Below are 26,600 nucleotides of genomic sequence, written 5' to 3'. Positions count from 1 at the left end.
ACAAGGTTCAGACGAAATAGCATCGTATTTGTGTCGATAAAGCATGCCCTCTTACACTTGCTAGTAAGAAAGGAATTATTTGTCACACTAGGCCGGTGCTAGCTCATCAGGTGGTCACAGTCACTCTCACATGTCCTTAGTCGCCTACACATCGCTCGGGGATGAGGAGGCGGATGTTGGCCGCTAGTGAAGCTGGGTCTTGGTGCTAAAGCCATAGTGCAGATATGGAGAGGAGGCCCCATCCCTTGGCCCTGAGGAGTTGCCCCCCGCCGCGCCGCTAGGACACTTGAGCGCCGATCGCAGCTCCGAGGCCATTTCCGAACACAGTGAGGCCTGACCACACAAAGCCACGGTACAGTTTAATATTTATTAGAAAAAACTAATTCTTAGTTAGAAAAATTGTACCTCTTCTTTCTGTAGTTCCGATGTACGGCGGCATTAGGAAAACAAATAAATAGTGTTATTGGAGGCATTAGGAAAAATTAAGTATTATCAGATCTTACTTACTACTATACTCTTACTACTATATCTTAAATAGCGTTAACCACGGCTGCATACCCTACTAATTTAATACTAATTTAGTGCGTGCTGTTCAAAAATTACCTGTTGAACGTGCTATGCTACCCATGTCTGGCTGTCAAGTTTATACATAAATTTATCTACTCTACTGGTGTCACAAACACAGAAGATGCTAGCCAAAGACCATTATTAAATCGTAAAGATTTACCCATGTGCTGACTAAAAGTAAACCTAAAACAAAATAAAGTTAACGATGAAAAATAATGTAAAAAGGTAGAACTAAAGTAAACAAACATGTTGATAAGTTCATAATCACATGTGCACATGACACTGACAGTTCATTATCATTGTCAGTATAATACAAAGATAGGCTTGGCCTGATTTAGACGCATCCATACAGATCTTGATATTTTACGACGCTGACGATATTATAGGTTAAAGTAAAAAAATCTGAAACTGGTTCGGTTTCTACAGAAACAGAAGGTAATTAGCCAAAAAATAAATTACTCTTACTTTGCCTATCAGTTAATCAAACGTAACATCACAATTTTATTCCTGTGATGAGGATAGGGCCCTAATATTAACCTCATTCCATATAAGTCGTAAATGGTTGTTTTAACATTAATAACGTAAAATTAGAACACACATACTTGTAACGTGCTTGTTACAAATAACCTATTTGTAACCTAATTGACTCGCAATGCGAAGTCTAACTTAATGGTGCTTTTGTGTATTATTTCCACAGTTCGGAATGCCCTGAGCATTGTTCTGTAAACTTTGGATGCTTATAACTTCTGGAGTTGCACGATGCTGACGATTAATAGGTACCATGTACCCATTTACTATGTCGAAGACAAGTTTCAATCTCAGGTTTGGTCACTTTCCTCACCTCAAAAAATACCTGTAGTGTTACTGTACTATGGCTGTAGTTTCGAGTACTTACCTATTTACTTCCCCAGTTGCACTATTGATGTTTTACCATAAAGTACGGAGTAAACTCACCCGTTCGTCCACAGCAACTTTGCGACTCTTCCACACGAATTCGCAGACTGCGATGACACACGCCACCCCCATGCCACCCATCAGCACCACGAACACGCCGCCGACGTTAGCGAGACCCAGCTCGTTTGCTGTCGATGACGACTTCGATGTCTCATCCTAGGAATGAAATAGATTTGTTATATAGCTAGCTTGTTAAGCTTCCTATATTTTAGGCATCATGTCTTACTTGAGTTCTGTTTCATATTTTTGTTGCCGTCAAAAAAATCTTATCATTTACCTTTATTAGCCAAAACAGTTTTGCAATAACAAGCGCTTCCTTGTGCGGGGATGATTGCTCTGCGGTACGATACTCTACGGTAAGGCCGTAAAACACAGAAAACAAGATCTAAGTGATCCCATAAGAGCTCCGTGAACAAAGTTTTGTAATACGGAGCTCTAAAAACAGTAGTTTATTTTTGTTTTCTGTGCCTTAAAATCACCATGAAATTCACCTAAATGCACAAAGTTCTCACAAAAATCTGGACATTAATATAGTTTTACCAGGCTCGTTGCCAGGATGTTTATACGTCAATGTTTAGGAAGGACGTTTATACGGGTTTGTAACTTCGATACCAAGTTTCAAACTGCAAGAGCACTCTCCGCCGGTGACGAGCTAAGTAATATGTAAACTGCATCTACTTAATTAGAACTACAAACGCAATTACACCAATAAGCAGTTGCAGTATAAACAAAATAAGTAAGTAAGTATAAGTAAATAGGCTTTATTATTGGAATTCCACTATCAAATCAAAGGATTTGGTAGTGGAATTCCAATAATAAAGCCTATTTACTTACTTACTTATATTAGTTACCGTCTCGACTTACCCTACAGGATCCTCCCCCTCTTTTTTCTTTCCACCATTTCGTTTTCAATATATGCAATTTGCCTTCCTCTTGCAATTTTAAAACAGCACCACTGATTGCAGTGCGGTATGGGGAATCTAAGCAAAGTTAACATATTCTTCAATTTCAAACATGCTTCAGTTAAGTGTTAAGTGAAACGTAACAAATATATGATGTAAAATGTAACATATTAATCCAATAATATTTATCTAAAAATAGTACCTACAAGAGTTTTTGACAGCAAAAGTAATAAGCGGACATAAAATAATACCTACCGATGAAAGTGAATAAGTGCAAACTTTTGCTAAAAACTTCTTGGAATTTCATGAGCCGAAATGACATGTTTTTCAAAGTTATGGGCATCATCAGATGTCAACCAATTATGTCCTTGTTTGTTACTTCATAAATTACACTAGGGTTTCGTATCGAAAAATGTATTTTACCACAGCATTTAATTAGATAAGGGCGATTTAGAACAAAGACTTACTAGGTGGCATCGCGATCCCGTAGCCCTTGGAGTCGAGCATACCGCCGACCTGCGTCAGGTCGCAGTTGCGCTCGACCACGTACTCGATGGTCGTGGACTCCATCAGATACGCGTACGCGCCCTTTCCGCGCATCACACGCTCCTCGCCCTCTTTGTTGGTGGTCGCGAACACTGACGGCCTCGCAGACTCCATAAACGACCACATGCGCTGATAAGTCGAGAAGTTTGAATCCTGTAGAATATAAATTAAATTATAGGAATCAGCAATACCAAAATAAGATTAAGTATAGCCTCATCCTCAGCCGTCTTGATCATAAAATTTTATTTCTTTATAATAAATTTGTCGTCGCTTTAAGCAAAACATATTAGTGAATTTGTCGACGCTTTAAGCAAAAAATATTAGTGTCATCGCGTAAAATTGTGTACCTTCGGATTTTTTTACGAGTCATGCGGGACTAGTTTTAAAATCAAACTATAGCGGCTATCAAATCTGAGTTGCGGCACTATGGCCGAAACTGAAAATTTATGAACGATTTTTATATAAGGTACCTTATAATCCACTGTGCCCAGGTACCTTATCATCGTATTAGATTAGGCTTTATATTCTAATCAACACTTTGAAAATTTAATTTACTTAAAAGAGTACTAACTTTATTTATCTAAAGAATCCATCATCTAGTCATTCAAAGAACAAAGACGCGTAAATTTGAAGAAGCGTCGCCAAAACAAATTTCGCAAATTCTAGTTTACATTTCATTAACGCTCGCTTCTACGAGTACTCATTCTTCACTCGGCTTGAATAGGTGCGTAACTAAGAAAAGTTATTTATTATGCAAAATACTTAATTTTGTTGTCTACAGCTTTATTTTTTACACGAGTAGCCTAAAAATAATCTTACCCTGAAGAAAGCAGCGGTGGAGCCTCCTTTCAAAGCGCCATACTTGATTTTTGTCTGTTTTGCGAGATCCTCCGCGCTCTCAATAGGCGAGTCCATGCGCTCGACGGTAAGGAAAGCGGCCAAATTAGCGGTATACGATGATATCATGATCAAAGTGAAGAACCACCACATTCCAGCGACCATTCTTGTTGAAACCGCTCTGGCAATACATTCAGATAACAAAAGTTAGTTTAATTTATCAAGTTTCTAAGTGCCGCTACATCAAATTACGTTAGTGTTCATAGGAGCTGAAATCACTAAACTAACGTCTGAACATGTTGAGCATCTACTTGAATTGAAAGTGTAGTGATTTGATAACTCGTGATAGGTATGTAGTTTCAAATGAAAATCTTTGTAGGTAGCTTAATCAACTAAATACTGTGTGTGTCTTCTACAATCAATTTCAAAACTCAATCAATATCAGTAGCTTCTTAGATCGATGTTACATGTACTTATTATTTCACAAGACAATGGGTTGTAGAGTACATTAATTTAAAAAATAATTTAAATACTTGTAACATAGATCCTTCAAACTTATCTATGACTTAACTTTAAATTTTGATGCAGCAAGCTATGGATACTACACAAGCACAGATAAATCTTATCTGGTGTACTAGCTGTTATCGGAGAGCCATACCGAATACAAAAACGAAATTCTCAAAACCATATTAGCTAACTATTGTGAATTCAACGCTCATCGAAAGTTACGAAACATCTCTATTTAAACCGGACGGTGTAGGTTTACTTACTCAGTAACTACCGATGCTTGAAATTCACAAAGGGTTGCGGTCGCTTTGAAACTAATTAGTGAAAAGGAGTTCTTCATTCAAGCTTTGTAGTAACCGAAGGCTACATTTCCGTATTTACAAAGATGAATGAAGATTAGCGCTATCGGCTAGATAATTTTACCGAATAGGACCAAATAAAGTGCCTTCAAAAACCTTTTGCGCCACTTACGAAACTTGAAAACTGAGGGTGCAGAATTGTAGCCAACCGTTAGTAGGAGATGGGACTTACTTCGGTGCGATATCCGAACCTTGCTGCATCAAGGAGCCGATAGTGAACCACAGCGAGTTCAACAGAGTGAATTGATTCTCCAGCACCTGCGGCTCGTCAAGACAGTTCCTCGGGCTGTCCCACTCGTACGGGCTGAACCTGCGCCCAAATACCGCCCATTTAATGACTGTCCACTACTCACGCTCACCATCAATTGCTCATCATCATATTCGTCATTTATTTGTCAGAGGCGTAAAACTGCTATTTGTTCAAAATTATGTCCAAATCATAAAATAGTCAATAGGTAATTAGGTAGGTAAGTTATATCTTGAAGCATCAGTCTAAATTACACATTTAATTGATTCAAGACATAATGCCAAGTTATTGACAGTTTCAGATTTAGAGAAAATTTTCATGTTAACATTTTACAACTTTGACAAAAAATTACAAAGCTTTCTTTCGCTTTTCTTTTTGATGGTATGAGCGTATTTTCTAGGAAAAAAGGGCTTTGTCTATCGCACGGAAAAAGTACCCAAATGTTATCGATGTTCCTACCAGTACTCGAAAAAGGACGAGTCATTCTTGGCCGTCCTAGCTTTTCGTAATTCAGACTGTATTGATTTCGCTGAGGTCACTATTCTCCAGCGACACTAAAACCACATTTGAAACATTTTAGTGCCAAATATGTTTTCAAAATCGCTTTTGCGCAATTCATCTATCAGTTATCTTTATCTTACTTGGGTAAAAAGTCACAGCTCTGCTGCATTAGAGATCCAATGGCAAACCACAGACAGTTAGCGAGTGAAAATATATTTTCCATTTTCTCTCCGTCCGGCGACCGCGTTTGATGCCATTCGTACGGAGTAAACCTATTGGATTAGCGCATTTAGCACACATAAAAAGAGGGTTACTTTATACGAGAGGGGTTTTCCACAAAATATTAAATGGCTTTGCTTTAGCAAGAACGAAAGAACGTACCTGGCCAAAATAAACAGTAACACTGAAACACCCAAGTATGCGGTGGCCATATAAATCCAGACGTCCAGAGACAATGGCGAGAGGAAGGAAAACAGGTTCGGTGGTTGTTTTATAGGTTTGCGGTAGAGAACCGAAATTCCGAGGTTCATGAAAGGCATTGTAAAGTCGACCACTTGCTCCCTGTTAAAATAAAAGATTGTAAAAAGTAGAATGTGTGCTTTCTTTGTGAGAATAAAGTACCAAATATTTTTAACCAAATAAGTGTTCGATTACGTACCTGTCGTATGTAATAGTTAGATCCGCAATGGCTACGTCAGCACGTTGTTCTAACAATTCTCTTATCATTCCATCCCATTCTTTAGTCTCCCGATTGAAGGAGCCGTATCTGCCATCAGGGGCGAGCTTGAATGTGTAATTGAAGCCCAGAATTTTAGATATCTCATGAATAAGATCGATTGCGTACCCTTCGAATTGCGCATTGCCTGTCAACTTCTCGCTTGCTTCCTTCCGCATACAATATGGAGAACTCTATGGAAATATTGAATATGTAAATGTGAAAGCAAATAATGTACCTACTTAAGTAATATTTTGATGTAAAAGTAGTAATATGTAGACCTCAAAATTAGCTTTACACTGTAGCATCTTGTGATTTTTCTAATATACAGGGTGGATTTTCTTTTTGGGTCAGTGAGGGCAGCTACCAGATCCCGTGCCGCTACGAGAAAACGGTCTTAGAAGACCTTCCCTCGATTTCAAATTAATGAAGATTGGCTTTCACAGATTTTGGAAAAAACATACAGGGTGCGAGAAAAAGGCCATTTTTGGCAAACTTTTTTTTTTATGCCAATCGATCCCATTCCTATTGAGGATCAAAAGCTTGTATGGAACCAAAAAAAATTTCCGGCTAGAAAAGCCACAAATCGAGGAAAACTTCTCCCATACAATTTGTATGCAAAATTTAAACTTTTATTTTTCACATGCTATTTTAGTATGCCAATCGATTCCATTCCTATCCAGTATCAATAGTTTCCTAGGAGTCAACTTACGATAATGTACTAAAAAGCCACAAATTAATAAAAACTTTTTTCATACATTTACTATGGAGAAAATGTGAAATTTTATTCACAATTTTCTTTCTCGTCCATCAGTCCTACAGCAATGTCTTCATACAGTATTATGGTCCTTAAATGTAACAGGACTGATTGGCCAGATAGAAAAATGTGAATTAAATTTCACGTTTTCTCCATAGTAAATGTATGAAAAAAGTTTTTATTAATTTGTGGCTTTTTAGTACATTATCGTAAGTTGACCCCTAGGAAACTATTGATACTGGATAGGAATGGAATCGATTGGCATACTAAAATAGCATGTGAAAAATAAAAGTTTAAATTTTCATACAAATTGTATGGGAGAAGTTTTCCTCGATTTGTGGCTTTTCTAGTCGGAAATTTTTTTTTTGTTCCATACAAGCTTTTGATCCTCAATAGGAATGGGATCGATTGGCATCAAAAAAAAAGTTAATCAAAAATGACCTATTTCTCGCACCTATTTCATATCGGAACACTAGCTAACAAATTAAGTTCGGCCGCTTACGCCGTGAGGAGAATTAGACAACTGACTAATGTTGAAACAGCTCGCCTTGTTTATTATAGTTATTTTCATAGTGTAATGTCATATGGTATTCTGGTTTGGGGCAAAGCAGCTGACATACAGACTATATTTGTCTTACAAAAGAGAGCCATTCGTTCTATATATAACTTAAGAGCGCGTGAATCATTAAGAGAACTTTTCAAAGAAATTAATATTTTAACTGTAGCTTCCCAATACATATATGATAGTATTATTTATGTTATTAAGAATCTAGACTCCTTCACTAAGAATTCTGATGTCCATAACTTTAACACTAGAAATAGAAATAAGCTTGCTATCAGAAAGTTTCGTGTCCGTAAAGTACAAAAGTCATTCGTTGGGCAATGCATTCATTTTTATAACAAGTTACCTGAGAATGCTTTAAGATTACCCTTTCCAGCTCTTAAGAATTACTTAAAAAAGTCATTGATGTTAAAAGCTTATTACAGAGTCGAGGACTACTTGACAGACAAACATGCATGGTCCAAACCAGAAACTAACTAATAAAAAGTAGTAGCAATTAAAAACATTGTATTATGTATAGAGTTATAGGTGACACAGCTCAGGTAAGCAGGAAAGCACATCAAATATTATATGTTGGTAATTAATAATAATCAATCAGAATTATATAATATGTTTTCCCATTTCTTTTAATAACTTTATTTTCTTTTCCTTTTGTAAGAATTTGATATGTTTTCTGAAAGAGCTACGATTTTGTATGATTCCATGTACATATGTATATTTTCTAAATCAAATTTCTATTACACCTTATGTGTATAATTGCATGAATTCTATAGTAATTTAAATTGTATTTTTTCCCTTATTTTCTCGTAATGCATGTTAATTATAAGATGTAATTATTTTTGAAAAGATGTGTCCCGCCGAGTTTGTTGCCGGTCCCATATTGGGATACCCTCCTCCAATTGAGGGGGGATTTAAATCTTCTCGGGGCAGAGGTGTAGGGTTGGAGCCGGTCTACCTAGCTTTATTTGACGTTCATAAGCGCATTGTAATTATGCCTACTTGAATAAACTATCTTTTATCTTTTATCTTATCACCCTGTATGTTTTTTCCAAAATCTGTAAAAGCCAATCTTCATTAATTTGAAATCGAGGGAAGGTCTTCTAAGACCGTTTTCTCGTAGCAGCACGGGATCTGGTAGCTGCCCTCACTGACCCAAAAAGAAAATCCACCCTGTATTCAAATGCGATTTACTTTAGGTGCCTACTTATTTTCTCGTTTACCTACTTAATCTGACTTCGACAAATACTAATAATGTACTAAAGAGGGGGCGTAAAGCTAGGGAATTAGAAGGAAACAAGATATATGGCGCTCCGAACGAAACATGGAACCCCGTGCGTGTGATAGCTGCAAGCGAAATGAAGTGAAAGTCGTCTGTGAGATGGCGCGCCAATCAAAAAGACGATCATCAAGGTCGTATCATTATAAGATCAAAACCATAACAAATTGTTTAGTTAGAATTTACCTCTTGGGTTTTAACATTTCACCTCAATAACTCTCAATGTAATGTTACGATATAAAATTAAAAATAAAGGTTTTTCGACTTATTTTCCAATATAATCTAGTTTCCGTGTGAATTATTTCATGGTATTTGCAAAACGTGTAAAAATTCAATATAAGAACTAAAATTTATCGTTAGCCCCCTCTTAGGCCAACATCGATTTCCGAGGCCGACCTTACAATAGGTACAATAAGTACATAGTGATGTAAAATAATAGATATAAATGAGCGACAATGTTTCACCAACTTATGCATTGTGATGTGATTTACACGTTATGTGAGTCAAGAGAGTGTACGAGTAAGTGCCAGTTGCACCATCCGCTCTTGACAGACTGATCATCATCACCCGGCGTGCCGCGGCGGTTTACTATGAAACTTTCCATACAATAAAATTTTGCAAACTTCTTAACGATGACAAACAGTTTGGTGCAACCGACCCTCGTATAAGTGTTGTGTGCGCTAATTTAGGTTTTGTGGGACTCAGGAGAGTATTTAAATGTTACCAAGAGATTTATGTCAGTGCGTGCTTACCAAAATCGTCGTCACTATTAGGGTTTTGTTTTGCAGGATCTCAACAATCTGCTTCTGATTCTCGCCGTAAGATCGTGTATAGTTTACGCCTTCTGATGAGTTCCAAATACCGGCTTTCTGGAGGCCGTCCCTTGTGAGTTCTATTATGTCGAGAGTGAAGTCGCTCCTGAATCCTTGATGGTCAAACTTTATAACTCCAGTTAAGCCCTTCATCTCTACCTGTGTATTGAAACAAACGAGCGTCGTGAAACTTGCCTAATCAGCCTGTTCAACTATTTAGTTGCGGAGAGAACTTTGGATTATGTTCGTGCTGCACGTTTATGTGAATTCCGTTCTAGGGCATTTTATTTTTAAGTTGTACCCTCTACTTTTTTTTCAAATTTGGGTTTTTTATGTTATTTCTACTCAGAATCACGAGCTCTTTCTATCCTAATAAGAGAAAAAAAGTGTCCCAAAATTTCCATAGGTACATTTTAGGTCTTTCCATTCCGCGACCGCCATACAAAGTCTATGAAAAATGATGACGGAATGGAAATAAAAACCTTAGGACACTTTTTTTCTCCTATTAGGATAGAAAGAGCTCGTGATTTTGAGTAGAAATAACATAAAAAAATCCCAAATTTAAAAAAAAAAGTGTAGGGGACAACTTAAAAAAAACGCCCTCTAAAGGTGACGGTCCATTTCCAACCGCAGCTGCACTACTGTTCATTTTACTATGGAAATTGACAGTAACAGCGACGCGTTCAGTACCAGTAGTGCAGCTGCGGTCAGAAATGGAATGTTACCCTAACGAATGTTGTCGACTGCTGCTAGGAAGTTAGTTTAGACAAAGCCAAAGACAAATTCACGTTTTTGTGCGTGTCTTGTCCGCCGGTTGTCTACATTTGTAACTATGAACTTTATTGGGTAATTTAAAGCATTGTTTCAAGTGCCTTAATTACAAGGTCAAAAACAATTGATCTTAGGTAAGCATTACGTTATTATTACGTTGTAAACCATTGGCTTAGGAGAAGAAACAGTTGAATTTTTTAATGTAAAATTAAGCACTAATATTATCTCTTTAATACTAAACGAAGTCTTTCAACTCAATATTCACAGTGAAAAGAGAGAGATTGCAATACAATTTTCCGACTTCAGATCTGTCATAATAATAAGGAGAAAAGTTAATTTTATAACGTTCAGCTTTAACGGGGCCGTTTTATGAATGAACGTCGTAAACTCGCAAGCAACTTGGTGATATTAAGATTTATCTTTGACAAGAACCTAAATAAAAACATGATTTATAGTTAAGATTATAAATATGATTATATTATTACTTGCAAAGATACAATCAACATAAGCGGCTCAAGCTGGCGGGAATGACTTAAGGTTAGACTTAAGGTGGATTAGTGCATTTTTAATTTTGCCACCGAAATGCTTTATACGATATACTTTGATAATATTATTTATGCTATTTTTAATTGTTTAACCTTGATGGCACAATAAAACTTGTGTTTCCCGGTAATAATTATAAACCATAAGATAATGAGTAGGCTCAGTGTATTATGTTCTAGCTTTAATGTATGTAATGAATGACCAGTAGCCCCGTTGGACCACCGGCAGTCGCTAAGCTCGCTAACAATGCAGACAACTAATCCTTAGTACCCACTAATCCGCCCTACATTCTCAACTCGAAACAAGAGAACTACATATCCTGTCTCCTTTATACTGCACATGAGTGAGGCAGAAAGCATGTTGAATTAATTTTACTCTAAGTGATGCTTAATCTCACTGTTTAGTCGGCTTTTATTCGGTATTTAGGTGCCTAATATTCAGACGGAACGAGAAATGAAGGTGGCCAAACTTTAATTGCGGGTGCTAATTATACATTTCTCGCAGCGCAGTTTGTTTTAATAGTTACTTTTAACAAGCACACCGTGCCATTATTTTACCCCACTTTTTACATTTATAGCGAAGATGAATATTTATTTTGCTGAAAGGTGAAAAGACACGAGATCCAGTACAAAACATTGCAATTGTTATCGGATAAATTCCTAATTTAAAAGCTAGAGAACTGACAGTTGATTCCCGCGAAGAAATGTTCGAGTTAGAAATAAGATTGTTATTAATGTTTTAAGTCGTTTATAGTTATACTCGTATACTGTTCGAAAAAAAAAGCCTATAACTGAAAATTTGAATCAGCAAAATGATTACAAATAAACCTAATAAAGGCGTCTCACGTTCATTGTTCACACCTGTATATTTAATATGATTCATTGATACAAAAAATTTATTAAATTATACAGAAGAAATACTCACGATCTTCATATAATTGATGAGACTGTAGCCATGAGGCCATGTGTCTTCGGCTTCACACGACAGAGGTCGCACGTCGATTTGCTGTGACGTGTCCAGGTCGTGCAGGGCCTTCGCGAATAAATGTACGGCGTCATACATTAACGCAGTTTCCGTCTGTGTAAAAATAGTACATTACGATACAAGTGCGAAAAATTCCCAACGAGTGGCGATAAATTGAAACACGACTGAAGTTTTAAACCGACACTAGTTGCGAATTACCTTTTCGTACGTATATTGTAAAACGTTTTACATTAGGTGCATATGGCCCTTTAAATTTTAGACATACTTAGGCACGTATAGTGCTAGTTACCGCACTCTAGGACGGTAAATTAGCGCCATATGTACTGTAATAGTTATTTACGATACAAGTGCGGAAAAGTGGAAATTCGAAACGAGTGGCGATAAATTAAAACACGACGAGTGTTTAAATCGACACCAGTTGCGAATTACCTATTCGCACGTGTATCGTATAAAGTTTTACAGTAGGTACATAATATACCATATTATACCATATTATGTACCATATTATGGCCCTTTAAACTTTTGATATACCTACACACGAAAAGTGCTATTTTACGCACTAGTGCGGGAAAATAGGGCCGTATGTACTGTAAGTAGTTATTTACAGTACATATGGGGCTACTTATGGCCCCATATGTACTGTAAAAATCTTTAGATGACATAGAAGAACCCGGTACTATTGATAGCGATGGGAACTGGTTACATAATCATTCTACCGCCATAAAGCTAATTATTTTTACAGTACATATGCCGGCTACTTTTCCGCACTAGTGCGTAAAATAGCACTTTTCGTGCGATGTCGAAACTTTAAAGTGCCATATGTACTGTAAAACGTTGTTCGATACACACGCTCTTCGGTCGTGTTTTAATTTATCGCCACTCGTTTCGAATCTCGGATCCTCTTTTTCGCACTTGTATCGAAAATAACTATTTCGAATTTATTATTAGGCTTTTCGTATAATAGACAGAGCAGAATTAAATCCTGGTTCTACAAAATGAATACGTCAAAAAATTTACAAAAGTGTGTTTACGGACGAAGGTAATTACCTATTATAAGTACATTTAATTCGAGATATTTGTAGTTGATGAATGAATTAATGATAATTTTATATTATTTCGAAGAGTTGAGGTTGGCAAACAAATTAACTTGTTAGTAAAGTAAATAAATATCTTGTGAACTGGTATACTCACCTTTATAAAGGTCATGTTTTCCTGTAAACAGAAGAAGTAATATCATTAATACTAAACAAGTTTAGTCTGCTCTATTTTAGGAATTGATCAATAATTTGGTATTACGCCGTTAACTTTGATATTTGCGGGCCAGACACTCGCAGTAAATACCTTAGTGTAAGGCCTGAGTGGACGCTCGAAGCGGAGCGTTCGGCGGGGCGTGCAGCGTGGCGTCGGGCTCACAAGTGATTTGAGCAGCGTGCACTAAGGCTGCTACTATACGTTTGCATTTGTTTAACATGCACGCCGCACGCCCCGCCCCGCTGCACGCCCAACTCGAGCGTCCACTCAGGCCTTACACTTACAGGTTATGACTTTATTATTGACTATTGATAGTGTAGTGAGTGGAATGAAATTGAATAATATGAAATCTGGTATAATACGACGGATTGATAACATTATTACTATAATTATGTTTGTATTTGCGTGAAAATTGATTGACGACAACGCGTTATATAAATGTTTATTAACATGATGCGATTCTGCCTATATAACAGACTATGGAAAACTCATTCAATTTTATTGATTACAGTATTATCTCATAGCAAATTTCAAATTCTAACTGACATTTCAATGACTTATTCTATTTGGTAGGGCAGTATCTATTATTTAATTTGTGTTCTAGTAAACAATTTGAAATGTACCTTAGCAGAGGTATGTCCTAGTTGCAATTTCCTTCCTTTCCTTGCCTCATCATAGACCCAGTCTCTGACTACTCTCTGCACGTCCGCCCTCTCGGGGTCTAGCAATCTCAGTGAGGTTATATTAGTTCCACCGTACTTGAATTCTTCTAAATCAACGCTATGTAAGTCCTGTTAAAAAAATTAGATGTATCAACATTTTTAAGCGGCACATTCACATACTTTCTATGTGAGGATTATACTCGTCGTTGCAATTTTTAAGAAGTGCTTAGAATAACAGTTTTTAATTAAGTGTCAGCTATCCGGCCGCCAGTGTTAAGTAGCGCTGAGTGGGCGAGATTTTTCCTTTAATGCTTCTTGAAAATGTCACATGAGCAAAACGATGTTTCTTTTTATATAGGTATACTTCAAGACTCGAGAGTGTGGAGTATTAAGTTAGGTAACCCGAAGGTATTGTGTTAGTATACAGCAATATTACCAGAGAGGTGATGAGATAGCTGTGGTAGTCTGACATCATCCCGATCTGCTGTGCTTGCTGTAAGACATCTCGAATCCTGTCCGTCGCACAGTCTAGCACTATGTGCGACTCCGCCGAGTTCTTGATTTGCTTTAGTAGAGGCCTGGTTGGATAAACGATTGACTTCAAATTTCGTATATTATTATATTACATGTAATCAAAAGCGATTGTAGATTTTTCATACATATCACGCCTATTTCCTGGAGGGGTAGGCAGGGACCACAGATTTCCACTTGCTACGATCCTGACATACGTATTTTTTATAATGGGTAAATAAATAAAAAGTCATAAATCCGAGTCGAGAGACCATTTAAGTATTTAACAGCAGAATAGCAAACAATTATTTGACATCATTTGCACAAAAATTACCCAGAATACTATATAAAACCATGCCAAAATCGTTTCATTTGAATTTCTCATACATTTACGAGCATAATTTCATTGGTATACCTAACGTCAAAGAAGTACATATACTTCTTTGGCGTACCAAACTTATTTGTACTTCTTTGACGTTATACCAATGAAATTATGCTCGGAAATTTAAGAGGAATACCTAATAGTTGTTTAATGAATTAATGCAACTTTGACACGAGGTAATAAAACTTTTAACTAATACAGTTCCAACATTTACTTAACTCATTTCGCATTTCACGGAGTTAATGATGTTACCCGAATATTTAAACATGTAATTTGGTTACCTAAGTATATGAATTGTTTGTTTTTGACGTACAAAAGATTTTAGTGTTCCATACTCAAAAACAGAATATAAAATTTCCTTGGTATCTGATGGATGAGAATGAATAATGATTCAGTTATCCCTTACGACACTTACACCCCCTTAAATGAACTGTTGGTAAAAGCTACGTACCTGTAGTCATGTGAGTCCGGCAGTTGTCTCACGGCAACCGGTAGCTCCAAGGGTCCATGGGCTTTCAGTAGCTCTTGAAGCCGTACTAAACCGTCGCTGTTTTCATAGACGATTGTAAACGACTTCCAACCCCACGCTCGTACCAGGTCCACATACGCCTGTTAGTAACAAGTAAAATTAAATGAAAAAAAAAATCAAGTCCGGCTATCTTGCAATTAAAATGCCTAATCATGATTCCAAAGTTGCATACATAATGTGGTATATATGACACAATAAGATTGTGAACCCATTAGTTTACAATTTAACGTAGGTTAGGTTAGGTTAGATTATAACCTCCCTACCGTCAGTTTATAATTTAACTAGCGAGATTATAAACTAACAAGTGTTTACAATTTTACGGTAACATATAGGTATACCAGGCTCAAGGCAGTATGAGAATAGAGGTTGATGAGATACGACTCGCGGTGCGTGCGGTAGTCCCACCAGCGGGCGCAGCACGGTTCCATTTTTATCGTCTATCACTATGCGCGTCCCTTTCGCACTTACATACTCGTTAGAACGTGATAGGCATGGTGACAAGCGATAAAAACGCGACTGTGCTACGCCGCCTGGTCAGGCGGGGCAGCTCCATGTGTCCCAGTAATGTATAGATGGTACATACCCGGCTCAAGGCAGCAGGATGTGGATAGAGGTTGACCAGACAAGACTCGCGGCGAGTGCGATAATCCCATCGGGTCTCCAGGTGAGGCAGCTCCATGGTGTCGCAGATGGACTGCACATGCGCTGCTGCCGGGGCGCTTTGCGGGCCAAAGATGGCCGCCACCCCGCTTCGGAGGAGGTGACATACTGCGAGCAAGAATATAATTTCAGTCTAAGGTTACATGTAAATTGCTCTAGCTTTCTGGAATGTATGCGTAATAATAGCTGATCAGTTTCTAGAAAACTGGATGATGGATGTATGATTTGCCATCACTTATGAGATACTACGCCTCAGACGTCACGCTCTTGATATTAGGTATGTATATTTGATAAAAATTATATAATTGATATAAATATGACGACATGTGTGAAACAACTCGGAAGATACCTATTGAAGTATTATGTGTCGGAAAATGTATTTATTCATAATCTGGCTCTTGGACGAGCTTATGTCTCGAAATAACTTTGTGCAAAAGAGTAAATAGTCAGGAATGTCTGTATAAGAAATAGGCTCTTAAAAAGTTCCCCGAGCTACTTTGTATTCAAAAGAAAGAGTTTGTCATCCCGTCAACCCATCTCGCTAAATTGGATGCTTACCTACAGGCGATAGTGCTGGTAGGTTTACCTGGTCTTTATATATATCAAAACTATTCTAGAACTGTTTTGCTGTGCTGAATACCTGTTTAATCTGAGCTGAATACCGTAATAGTATACTTTATGTATAAGACACAGATATTGGCTCAAAGCTAGTTTATTTCTACGGTAAACGAATTTCCAACACCAAAACGAATGAAAAAATATCTCCAAGATTTAAATTGAATCACTCGTTTAACCGTATCCCAATCGTTTTAGCAAAAATCCGAGTAAACTAACCCTCAAACGAAAAATATATTTGGACATTTCGTCTCTAAATGGCGTTTGTCATAATAACTACTGAGTTATATTAAGGGCCACTCTATACGTCGAGTGTAGCAATTACGAGTATTTCCCTCATTCTTTTCTTTTCAACTTATATAGATATTTGTTGTTGTAGGTATGCAATGCAATTACTTGTACTCTAAGTTTTCTTTGTTACAATAATTGAACAAAAATTAAAACGCCTACCTTATCTGACAACAGTTTTCTGCTGCTATAGCTAACTCAAACGACTCTGAAGCTACTCGGTATCAGCATGTCGAGCAATTAACGACACACAAAAATGAGTTATATATATGTAAATACTCTAACTTACCTCTCTTGGAAGCGTGGAAACTGTCCTGCGGCGAGATGGTCTCAACTTGCGCCAGCAGTTTAGCCCGCGGCAAAATAGCGCGGTCCGCATTGACGCGCTCCACGGCGTAGCGGAACGCAACCTCCTGCTTGTCATCTTCAGGGTGGAACAGGCCACCTGTCACACATAGGTTAACCGTGATCGTAATCCTAATGAATAGGCACGTAACATAGCGACCCGCCGCGCCATCACTTTGCTTTTTGTTTTTAAAAAGATACTTAAAGCGCGCTGCGTGTAGGTTTAATTATGCGCTGATGCGCTGAGCCATCTAATGGATTCAGTTAAAATGCGTTACATCATCTCGTTTCACCGCATTGCTAACGTCCCTCAGATTGACTTACCTTTGCCCAAAGTTTTAAGCCAATTACAATACCTACAAATAATTACATAAGTAAATAAATGTCAATTTAATATCAATTTAACATCGCTCACTACTTAATTGCGAAATTAACAAATCAATAATAGGTTTTTAACAATAATAAATAAATATTATCAGACGAGACGCAATTCAGTCCCGTCTCAGCATAATTATACCTAATTGTTGCAGATGTCAGCGTCAACGATCACGATACGTCTAAACACCTTTATTAGGTACTTACTCGAATTTAATAATTAGAAAATTACCTTCCAAGCGAGAAAGTTCCAAGAATCAATTTAACAGTAGGTTGTATTCGTTCTCGGGTCTTCTAATTATATCGTTAGCTCTGAAGTTATTTCACTTTATCCGTAAGTACTTACAATTCTTAATTTTCTGTTAAATTGTTGAGAGAATGTAGAATTGGTGTTATGTACAAACTTAGCTTGAATTGACATTTAATTATTTTCATACCTATTCGATTTATCGTGACAAATAACTTTAAAGTTAAAGTTCTGAAGGTATTTTCACTATTATAAAAAAAATTGTGTTATTATTCGGTTTCACAGTCTTTCATGAATGTCACAATCTACTTTTGGGTGTTTAAATAAAAGGATTAATTATATTTCTCGAAGTAATAATTATGAATAAAGTATTGTTAGTCTGACCCACGTATTTTACAACAGCCTGACATCTTGATTGATAGGTAATAGAGGTATATATATTGCTTTTTTTTTCAAATTAATAGATAGTTACTATCGGCAGTTAATGAATAAATTCCACTACAATTGCCAACAATTTAACAATGGGTATTTTATTCTAATAATTCTGGTAGGTAGGTGTAGTCGCTGTTTAAATATTAGAAAGTTACAGATTCTAAGAAGTTTAGTTCGAGAAGTAGAATCAATTCTTACTTAGGTATAGTCATGATTGGGATCGATAAAAACCCTTAGAAAGAGGCACCCGGTATGAAATAAACAACACAGTACACAGTACAGTAGGTACGTGCTAGAAATATCCAAGTCAATACGTAATATTTCTTCTCTTTGTCTACAATCCTGCACTAAGTATAAGTTTTCTGTTTGACCCATTGGTTGACTGGTAGAGAATGCCTTAAGGCATTAAGTCCGCCATTTGTACAAATGTTATCGTGCAATAAAGTTTAAATAAATAAATAAATAATATCCTTACCAATCCTTATCGTATCTGGCAACGCAGAGAGGTGACCAAAAAATAGGATGAGATAAATTGCCTTGGCTCCTCTCATCCTGAAACAAAAAAGTAATAACTTTTTCAATTTCGCCATTTTGCGCATAGTTTTGGTCAACACGACCTAACTTTTAGAGGGCAACGGCTAATTTAGACAACACATAAATCAGACCATGATATCGGTTGGAAATATACATAATTTAGATTTAGGTATTTGTCTAAAAAATGCCTAAGTGTAAGGCCTGAGTGGACGCTCGAAGCGGAGAGTTCGGCGGGGCGTGCAGCGTGGCGTCGGGCTCACAAGTAATTTGAGCAGCGTGCACTAAGGCCGGTCCTATACGTTTGCATTTGTTTAACATGCACGCCGCACGCCCCGCCCCGCTGCACGCCCAACTCGAGCGTCCACTCAGGCCTTACACTAATGCAAACGAGCCAGTTTGCGAAGAGTGTTTCGAAAATCCTGTGTCCTATACAATTCATGTGTGTGCTTATAATAACAATTAATCTCGATGATATCTAAGGAACGAGTAAGACCTAACCGCGCAACTAATCACGTGTGGTGTGACAATGCCACTGCCACACACCTCATATTAGGTATATTTACTAACTACTTTCATACATCAGCTTAATGTCTGTAGGTTAATATTCGTACAATGCATATTATGGTGTGTTTAATGTTTATTAAACATTAAACACAGCTATAACGAAGTAGAAAATAATGCGTCCTATTTCCTTAAAAGGCGAATGATCAAAGACCACGAAAATTTCTCCAATAAAACCATAATATGCCACGCGAGGGGTAAAATAATTATATTAAATGTGCCATGGTGATGTTAAAATTGGACAATTTTGTTCAGGGCCTTTTGAGGGAGATACATTTAAGGATGACTCACCTTAGACCGGGCCGTGTCCGGGCCGGAGCTTCAGGAGCTTCGTTTTCTATGGAAAGAACCACGTGATCACCATCTGTCATAGAAAAGTAAGCGCTGGAAGCTCCGGCCCGGACACGGCCCGGTTACGGCGCGGTCTAACGTGAGTCATCCTTTATTTGTCTGACAGACAAAGAAATATGTCTGTAAATTTTATATGAATACTTAGGCATACAACTCAGTGAAGAACTCAAAGACAAAAGGGGGGAATTTATAACACAGAGTCCCCAGTGATATAATAATTACAGTCGTACAAACTAGTTTTGTCAGTAGAAAATGGTGGGATGGCAAATCAACATTAACAGATCCATGAATAGAGTTTTGCCTGTCTTGGTCTGGGCTTTTTCTAAAATAAATATCGAAAACCCATTCTTTCAAATCTGGACATTCTTGGGCTCATTCTACTCAGAATCAACAGCACTCTCATCCTACCATTAAAAAAAGATGTCCCAAAATGTCCATTCCATTACGTCACGTTTTTAGTATGAGAAAAATTTTCACTTGTATTGTATGTAACGTGACGTAGTGGAATGTACAATTTTCATACAAAATTTTGGGACAATTTTTTTTATCATCAGGATTGAATATGCTAGTGATTCCGAGTTTAAAGAACCCAAAAACACCAGGATCTGGGAGAATCGGGTGTTCAATATCTATTTTAGAAAACGCCCGTCTACTATCGCCCAACTTTATTGGACGTGTCAGTTAAAATAGCATAGAAGCGCTAGAGAGGAATCAAATTCATTGCATTACGTTTTTCTTCCAACTACGTAAAAGCAATACCTTATACAATACTCCGGCACGTGCTCAATGAAATCAATTAGAAATGCCGCGGCATACTTGTGGTCGGGTGGGGAATGTAGGGCAATTGAGCATCCACCGTTCGCGCATTTCAAGAGCTTCTCATTACTTGTACAGGGTAATTATTACACATTATTTGTCCATGAATACGTAGTCATGTCTCAAGAACGTGACTAAAGAAGAAGTAATTTAAAGGACTGATGACACTATGTAATTTTAAATAGAAAGAAAGAAAGAAAGAAAGAAAATACATTTATTTATGACAAACACAGATGACAAAAACTTGTTGACAAATATACAAATGTATATATAACAAAGAGCAAATGCACCGGCAAATGCCATAAAAGGGTCACAACTCAGCATGTAGCTGGCAAAGCCAGCGCTGTTCTTCCGTTGTGACCCAGCCGTACGCCGTTCGGCGACGAGGCGGCTATGCTTTAATTAACTAACTAATTAAAAACTAGAACTATAACTATACCTAAACATAAAAATTAAACTAAACTATTAATACACTGCAACATTGCGGCAATTGCCGTATCTAGAACAGCCCTGACAGCTGTCACTTGTCGGTGACAGTGAAATAATATAATATTTCAATCAGTAAAATTAGTTTAAGAGGTAATTGCATAAAAACTAAGCGTAAATATGAATCCAACCAAAAACATTTTCATGTAAAATGTTGCCAAGACGAAACCATAAGGCTCGCACTGACAAAAAGTTATCAGATATCTTGTAGAGCCAAGCTTCTAACTCTACAGGCCCTACCTTGACAGACTCTACACCTTAGTCAAAATATGTGGCTTGACCGCTTCGTCACATGGGCGTAAGGTGAAATATGTATTCACTATTCATTATTTTTTATTATAAAATAGTTCTTGTAATAATGAAACGGCCAAGCCACATATTTTGACTAAGGTGTAGAGTCTGTGAAGGTAGGGCCTGTAGAGTTAGAAGCTTGGCTCTACAAGATATCTGATAACTTTTTGTCAGTGCGAGCCTTATGGTTTCGTCTTGGCAACATTTTACATGAAAATGTTTTTGGTGGGATTTCACATCTTTTTGTAAGTTGCTTATGAGTATGACAATCTTCTGATTTAAAGGGTTGCGGGTGATTTACTATTTTAAAATCCTGAAATACGTATACTTGGGGGGCATCTTTTATATACAATCTGCTTTTTACTGATTCCCCATACAAACTTTAACCCCCTTTTTCCCCTAACGCCTTTTTCCACCCCTTTTCACCCTTACGGGGTGATTTTGGGGTTGAAACTATTTTATATCCTTCCCCATAACAATAACTATCTACATACCAAATTTCAACGAAATCGGTTCCTCGGTTATCGATTTCCCATACAAAATTCCACCCCCCTTTTCACCCCCTTAGAGGCTAATAATTTCATGTTTTTGAATTATTTTGTTATTTGTGGACTAATACTATCTCACATACCAAATTTCAGCTTCCTAGGACTTCAGGAAGTACCCTAGAGGTTTTGATGATCAACAGTGAGTGAATGAGTCAGTGACGAAATCGGGGTTTTTTAGACATTAATAAAATCCAAAGTATAAGAGCTATGCAATTGAAATTTTTTATGCTCAATAAGTCCACTATTGACATCATATCCCGAGAGTTTTGTTTATCTGGTATAATCCAAACCCAAGTTAAGAGGGTTCAAAAAAACGACGAAGCGCTTCGAGAAAAGGTAGGTAGTGCCCTTGCGCTTCGTTTTGCTCGTCTTGGCGGGGGCACTACCGTGCCCCCAGATATAAGTATAAATAAATTTAAAAAAATCTATTTAATTTCAATTTCGTAGAGAGACAGATCTCTGAAACCGTTTAGTTTATGGGATTGTAGTTAGATACATACTTACATTGCAAGTTAAATAATAGCTAGTAAAATAGACTTGACAAACCATCTAACTAAGCAGTGAAATCGTGCTTATCAACATCAGCTGCCAGTCTAAAACGAAATAATAATAATATGCGTTACGATACCGCGGTCCGCGAGGAAATGTCGCCAGCATCCTTGGTACAATGCCTCAAGGGCCTATTTTAGATTTAAGCTAGTTTTTAATTTCGTTTAGTAATACCACTGTATATATCGTGTTTGTTTTCAGGTTGATAAAACTATGTTTCATTAAAAAGTTCACTATGCCATGTTTTATCTTTCGTAATAATCGAACGCCTATAGTTTTTATACGAGCAATTTCCCCGGAACCCTCATTTATCATTTACAGGGTGTTTTTTCAACCCTTAGCCATATTCTGCTATATGAATATATGTATAGTTCATACTTGAGCATATTTTACCATGGGAGAAACCACGACATCGCGGTTTCATTCATTTTTGTCTGATCAGATGTTGATGTTTTCTATGGGAGAGCCAAAATGTTTTACGCGTTTTCAGGGTTGATTATAGTTAAAATTGCTCAGTATGACCTACATCTTCACCTCGCTCAATTTGGCTCATTGTTGAAAAAAAATAGCCCGTGTAAATGTCTATAAAACACGATAACTTCGATAATTATGGTTCAATGAGTAGTTTTGTTTCTGTCAGGGGATAGTCGAGTCCCTAAGTGTAAGGCCTGAGTGGACGCTCGAGTTGGGCGTGCAGCGGGGCGGGGCGTGCGGCGTGCATGTTAAACAAATGCAAGCGTATAGGAGCGGCCTTAGTGCACGCTGCTCAAATTACTTGTGAGCCCGACGCCACGCTGCACGCCCCGCCGAACGCTCCGCTTCGAGCGTCCACTCAGGCCTTACACTAAGTCTAAGTCTGTCATTTTTATACAAACCCAAGCACGCGAGAGGCATAAAGAGAGACATAAATCTTAACCCTCTTTTCGCTTGGTTACGATTGTTTTTATATAGAATAATGTACTATCGCTAGGTTAGGAGGCCGGTTCGAACTTACAGATTAGTATTAATTTCATCTCATTTTAAAATTAGTCTGTTGAATAATGGTTTTCTGAGCCCAGCTCTTTAGGTTTAATAAAGCCTGTAAAGCTGTAGTGGGTGGTTTGAAAATCTGATGTCTACCCCAAACTTTTTCCCTCATACACTTTTCGTCGGGTAGCTGCACAAATCTCTGTTTTGACATTTTGCTGGGACATCAGTTAGCCTCGACCACGACCAGTGGAACCTGTGCCGAAACGTCGGTAAATAAAGGCAATAAAATAAATTTCGCGATAGACCCGTCTTTAAATGTAAGTTAATATAATAAAGCCTATTTCTCACTGGCCATATCTCGTAAGCGTAGCTTCGAAAATCGAAATTGCTATGTCGCAATAGCGGACAGGACGGATGTTCACTGAGGACAGATAGATTTAATTTTCTTGCAATTTTCGTTGGATTGATGTACCAATCCGTCATGTCACCGTAAAACAGCAAGCAAGCTCCCGTCAGTTTACAGTCTTTCTAGTTAATTTGGTGGCTTCTTGTCGACCGCCATCTTGGTGACATCGGGTCGTGATTAATTTCTTTATTTTTGCCCATTAATGTTGTTTAAAGTGTAAGTGTAAGGCCTGAGTGGATGCTCGAGTTGGGCGTGCAGCGGGGCGGGGCGTGCGGCGTGCATGTTAAACAAATGCAAGCGTATAGGAGCGGCCTTAGTGCACGCTGCTCAAATTACTTGTGAGCCCGACGCCACGCTGCACGCCCCGCCGAACGCTCCGCTTCCAGCGTCCACTCAGGCCTTACACTAATACTGATAGCTTATTATACCTACAGTAAACTAATATGGAAGTGTGCGAATAATGAAGAATTAATCTTGATACGAGTTTAATCACCATTCTGGCGTCAACGCCAGGTAGCCCCACGTGGCCCTTGTAAAGTGCAGTAATCACCTTACAAGAGATCATAATACAACCTTTCTATCCTTACTGAAAAAATTGACAACGATTTAGCATGTAGGTAGGTAGGTACTTTTATTATAGCGAAATAAAAAGCTCAGCCTCTGAAAGTAATTTAAGAAAATATTCAGTTCAGGACATAAAGAGAACTGTTGTTTTCATTACGGAAACGAGATTGTTATTCTCGGTGGTAACGACACGTACGTTGGTAATAGTACGGTCATCAATCTACGTCGGGCACAACCACAGATTACCTACCCAGTCACCTTCTAGACGGCGCATCGCTTAGAGACATATAGGTATTAGAGATTCTTATTGTAGCGCAATAACACGCTGCTGGGTCGCTCGCTACATATAGATACGTTAGAATAACTTTCCGAATCACTATCACTACATAGAATAAAACAAAGTCGCTTCCCGCTGTCTGTCTGTCCCTATGTATGCTTAGATCTTTAAAACTACGCAACGGATTTTGATTTGTTTTTTTTAATAGGTGATTCAAGAGGAAGGTTTATGTATAATTTGTACCCGTGCGAAGCCGGGGCGGGTCGCTAGTGTATTATAACATGAGGTTGTTATGCGTGGTGATACAAGCTTTCGTTAACGACCCACATGCATGCATGCGTAATCTGTGGGAGGTGGTCTGTGAGCTATTGGGCACAAACCTTTTTGACCCGTGCAAAGGGAGCCCTAGCCAGGATCTGTGAATGACTGGTGGAACCCAAATCGAAGTCATTTGCAAAACAATGAAATAAATAGTCATGTTTGTATTATCCTTATTATTGATACTATATTGTAACATATGATACAAAGTGATTTTTTAACTGAAAACGCTGCTAAGGTGTTAATGTAAATAAATTGTATGAAGAGATGCTAGGTACATATACCACACACAACTTCGTAAGTTGGGAAGAGCTTATGTTAATCTATTTTTATTATGCGAAGTTTTTATCAGCCATTTTTATCACCATAACATATTATGAAACGAGCATAACTTCTGCGGCCACTGTACCATATTCTCTGCTATTATATATCATATAGGTACTAGCTTTTATTTACCTAAATAACATCTAGGTATTCCAGATCCTAACATTCAGTCAGGCATGTATACAGCGTGTGGCCTGTAACACGGGCGAAAAATTAAAACGTAGATTCTATTCCTCTCCTTAATTATTCGCCCGTGTTCCAGTTTGTCGATTAAATGGGGCAGTATGCTTAAGATTAAGGGCCAGTTGCACCAACCACATTTGACAGACTGATCAGCGTCAGCCGGCGCGCCCCGGCGCTTTACTATCAAACTTTCCATACATAAAAATTTAGCGAACTCTTTAACGATGACTTACAGTTTGGTGCAACCGACCCTAAGTATGACAGTTGCCTTCATAAAACGATTCGAACAGGGTATTCACTAATAACTAAATGCAACTCTATTGTCAAGGCGTATAAGGGTGTATGTTGATTATTGAGCAGCTGAACCTTTTTATTATATGTACCTAACGAATAACCTTGCAACAATACATAAACAAATCAATTGTTCTTCTATTTTCCCGCTTAAACTGCCTTGAATTAACAATAAAACGAACGCGTCATCAATTAATTTCAAATTCATATAAAAGTTCGTTACTAATGACAGTTGAAACAAACGAATATCAGTTTCAGAAGTTGCGTGATTTCTGATTTGTCTATAAACGTTATATTTTGTAAATTAAAATATGATTTCTAGTTTAATTGGTATTCTCAAACCGTTAGATTTGGTGATCATAAATTTGGTGTGTTAATATTATTAATACTAAGCACACATGTTGTTTATTAATATTATCATTATCTAGGACTCTAGGTTAATATTAGTACAAAAGCTAAGGATTCACAAGTATTAAAAAACGGTAAAATATTTAAATATATAGAAAATATTGACAATTAGACAATAATTCAAATGAATTCGGATCTTGTTTTATAAATGTACCAACATACGTCACGGCATCTTGTCGTTAGCATCATCCCTTATATTTTTCATTCAGAGATAAGTCTAATAGAATCAAATATGATCTCAAAATTGAAAACAAATGCCATTAATTACAACAATACTCACTTAAAACTCGGCAAACACTTGTAAACACGCACTGGTCACAGTAAAAAAAATTAAAAATAATTCGTTGTCATTATGGCAGAATCCTTTTAATGTCAGTTGAGAATTTTGAGGAATCGTTGAGTGTTTTGGCACTGGCACTCGATAGTTAGGTATCGATTCATGGGCGCTCGGGGCCAGTGTGGGGCGGCCGCCCGCGCGCGAGGTCTGGCGTTGGCTGGGCGGGCGGGGGCTGAAGCCTTAGCGCGCAAGCGTACGATCCCTACGCTCTATAGCGCACCATCCATGGGAACTAAATATTATTTCAAAAT

General features: G+C 37.6%; 1 protein-coding gene across 3 annotated transcripts; it reads right to left on the bottom strand.

The window, feature by feature from the left end:
• Positions 1-26,600, bottom strand: LOC134651831 (glutamate receptor ionotropic, kainate 2). 3 transcript variants are annotated; one of them, XM_063506946.1, is made up of 19 exons: positions 26,293-26,600; positions 18,612-18,688; positions 17,027-17,182; positions 15,758-15,942; positions 15,097-15,254; positions 14,190-14,331; positions 13,715-13,882; positions 13,032-13,052; positions 11,781-11,933; positions 9,483-9,701; positions 6,079-6,329; positions 5,802-5,981; positions 5,561-5,692; positions 4,845-4,982; positions 3,789-3,987; positions 2,891-3,122; positions 2,386-2,501; positions 1,522-1,677; positions 1-333 (listed from the first exon to the last, which is right to left on the bottom strand). In XM_063506946.1, the coding sequence occupies exons 2-19, from the start codon at positions 18,685-18,687 to the stop codon at positions 184-186; spliced, it is 2,832 nt and encodes a 943-aa protein (XP_063363016.1). In that variant the 5' UTR covers position 18,688; positions 26,293-26,600; the 3' UTR covers positions 1-183. The 3 variants fall into 3 exon arrangements, with proteins under 3 accessions (XP_063363016.1, XP_063363018.1, XP_063363017.1); XM_063506948.1 differs by lacking the exon at positions 4,845-4,982; XM_063506947.1 differs by lacking the exon at positions 5,561-5,692 and having other exon boundaries at positions 2-333.

The sequence above is a fragment of the Cydia amplana genome, chromosome 10 (assembly GCF_948474715.1).
Source record: "Cydia amplana chromosome 10, ilCydAmpl1.1, whole genome shotgun sequence".
Classification (NCBI taxonomy): domain Eukaryota; kingdom Metazoa; phylum Arthropoda; class Insecta; order Lepidoptera; family Tortricidae; genus Cydia; species Cydia amplana.
Note: the sequence above shows the minus strand (reverse complement) of the source record. Positions and strands in the feature narration are given on the sequence as shown.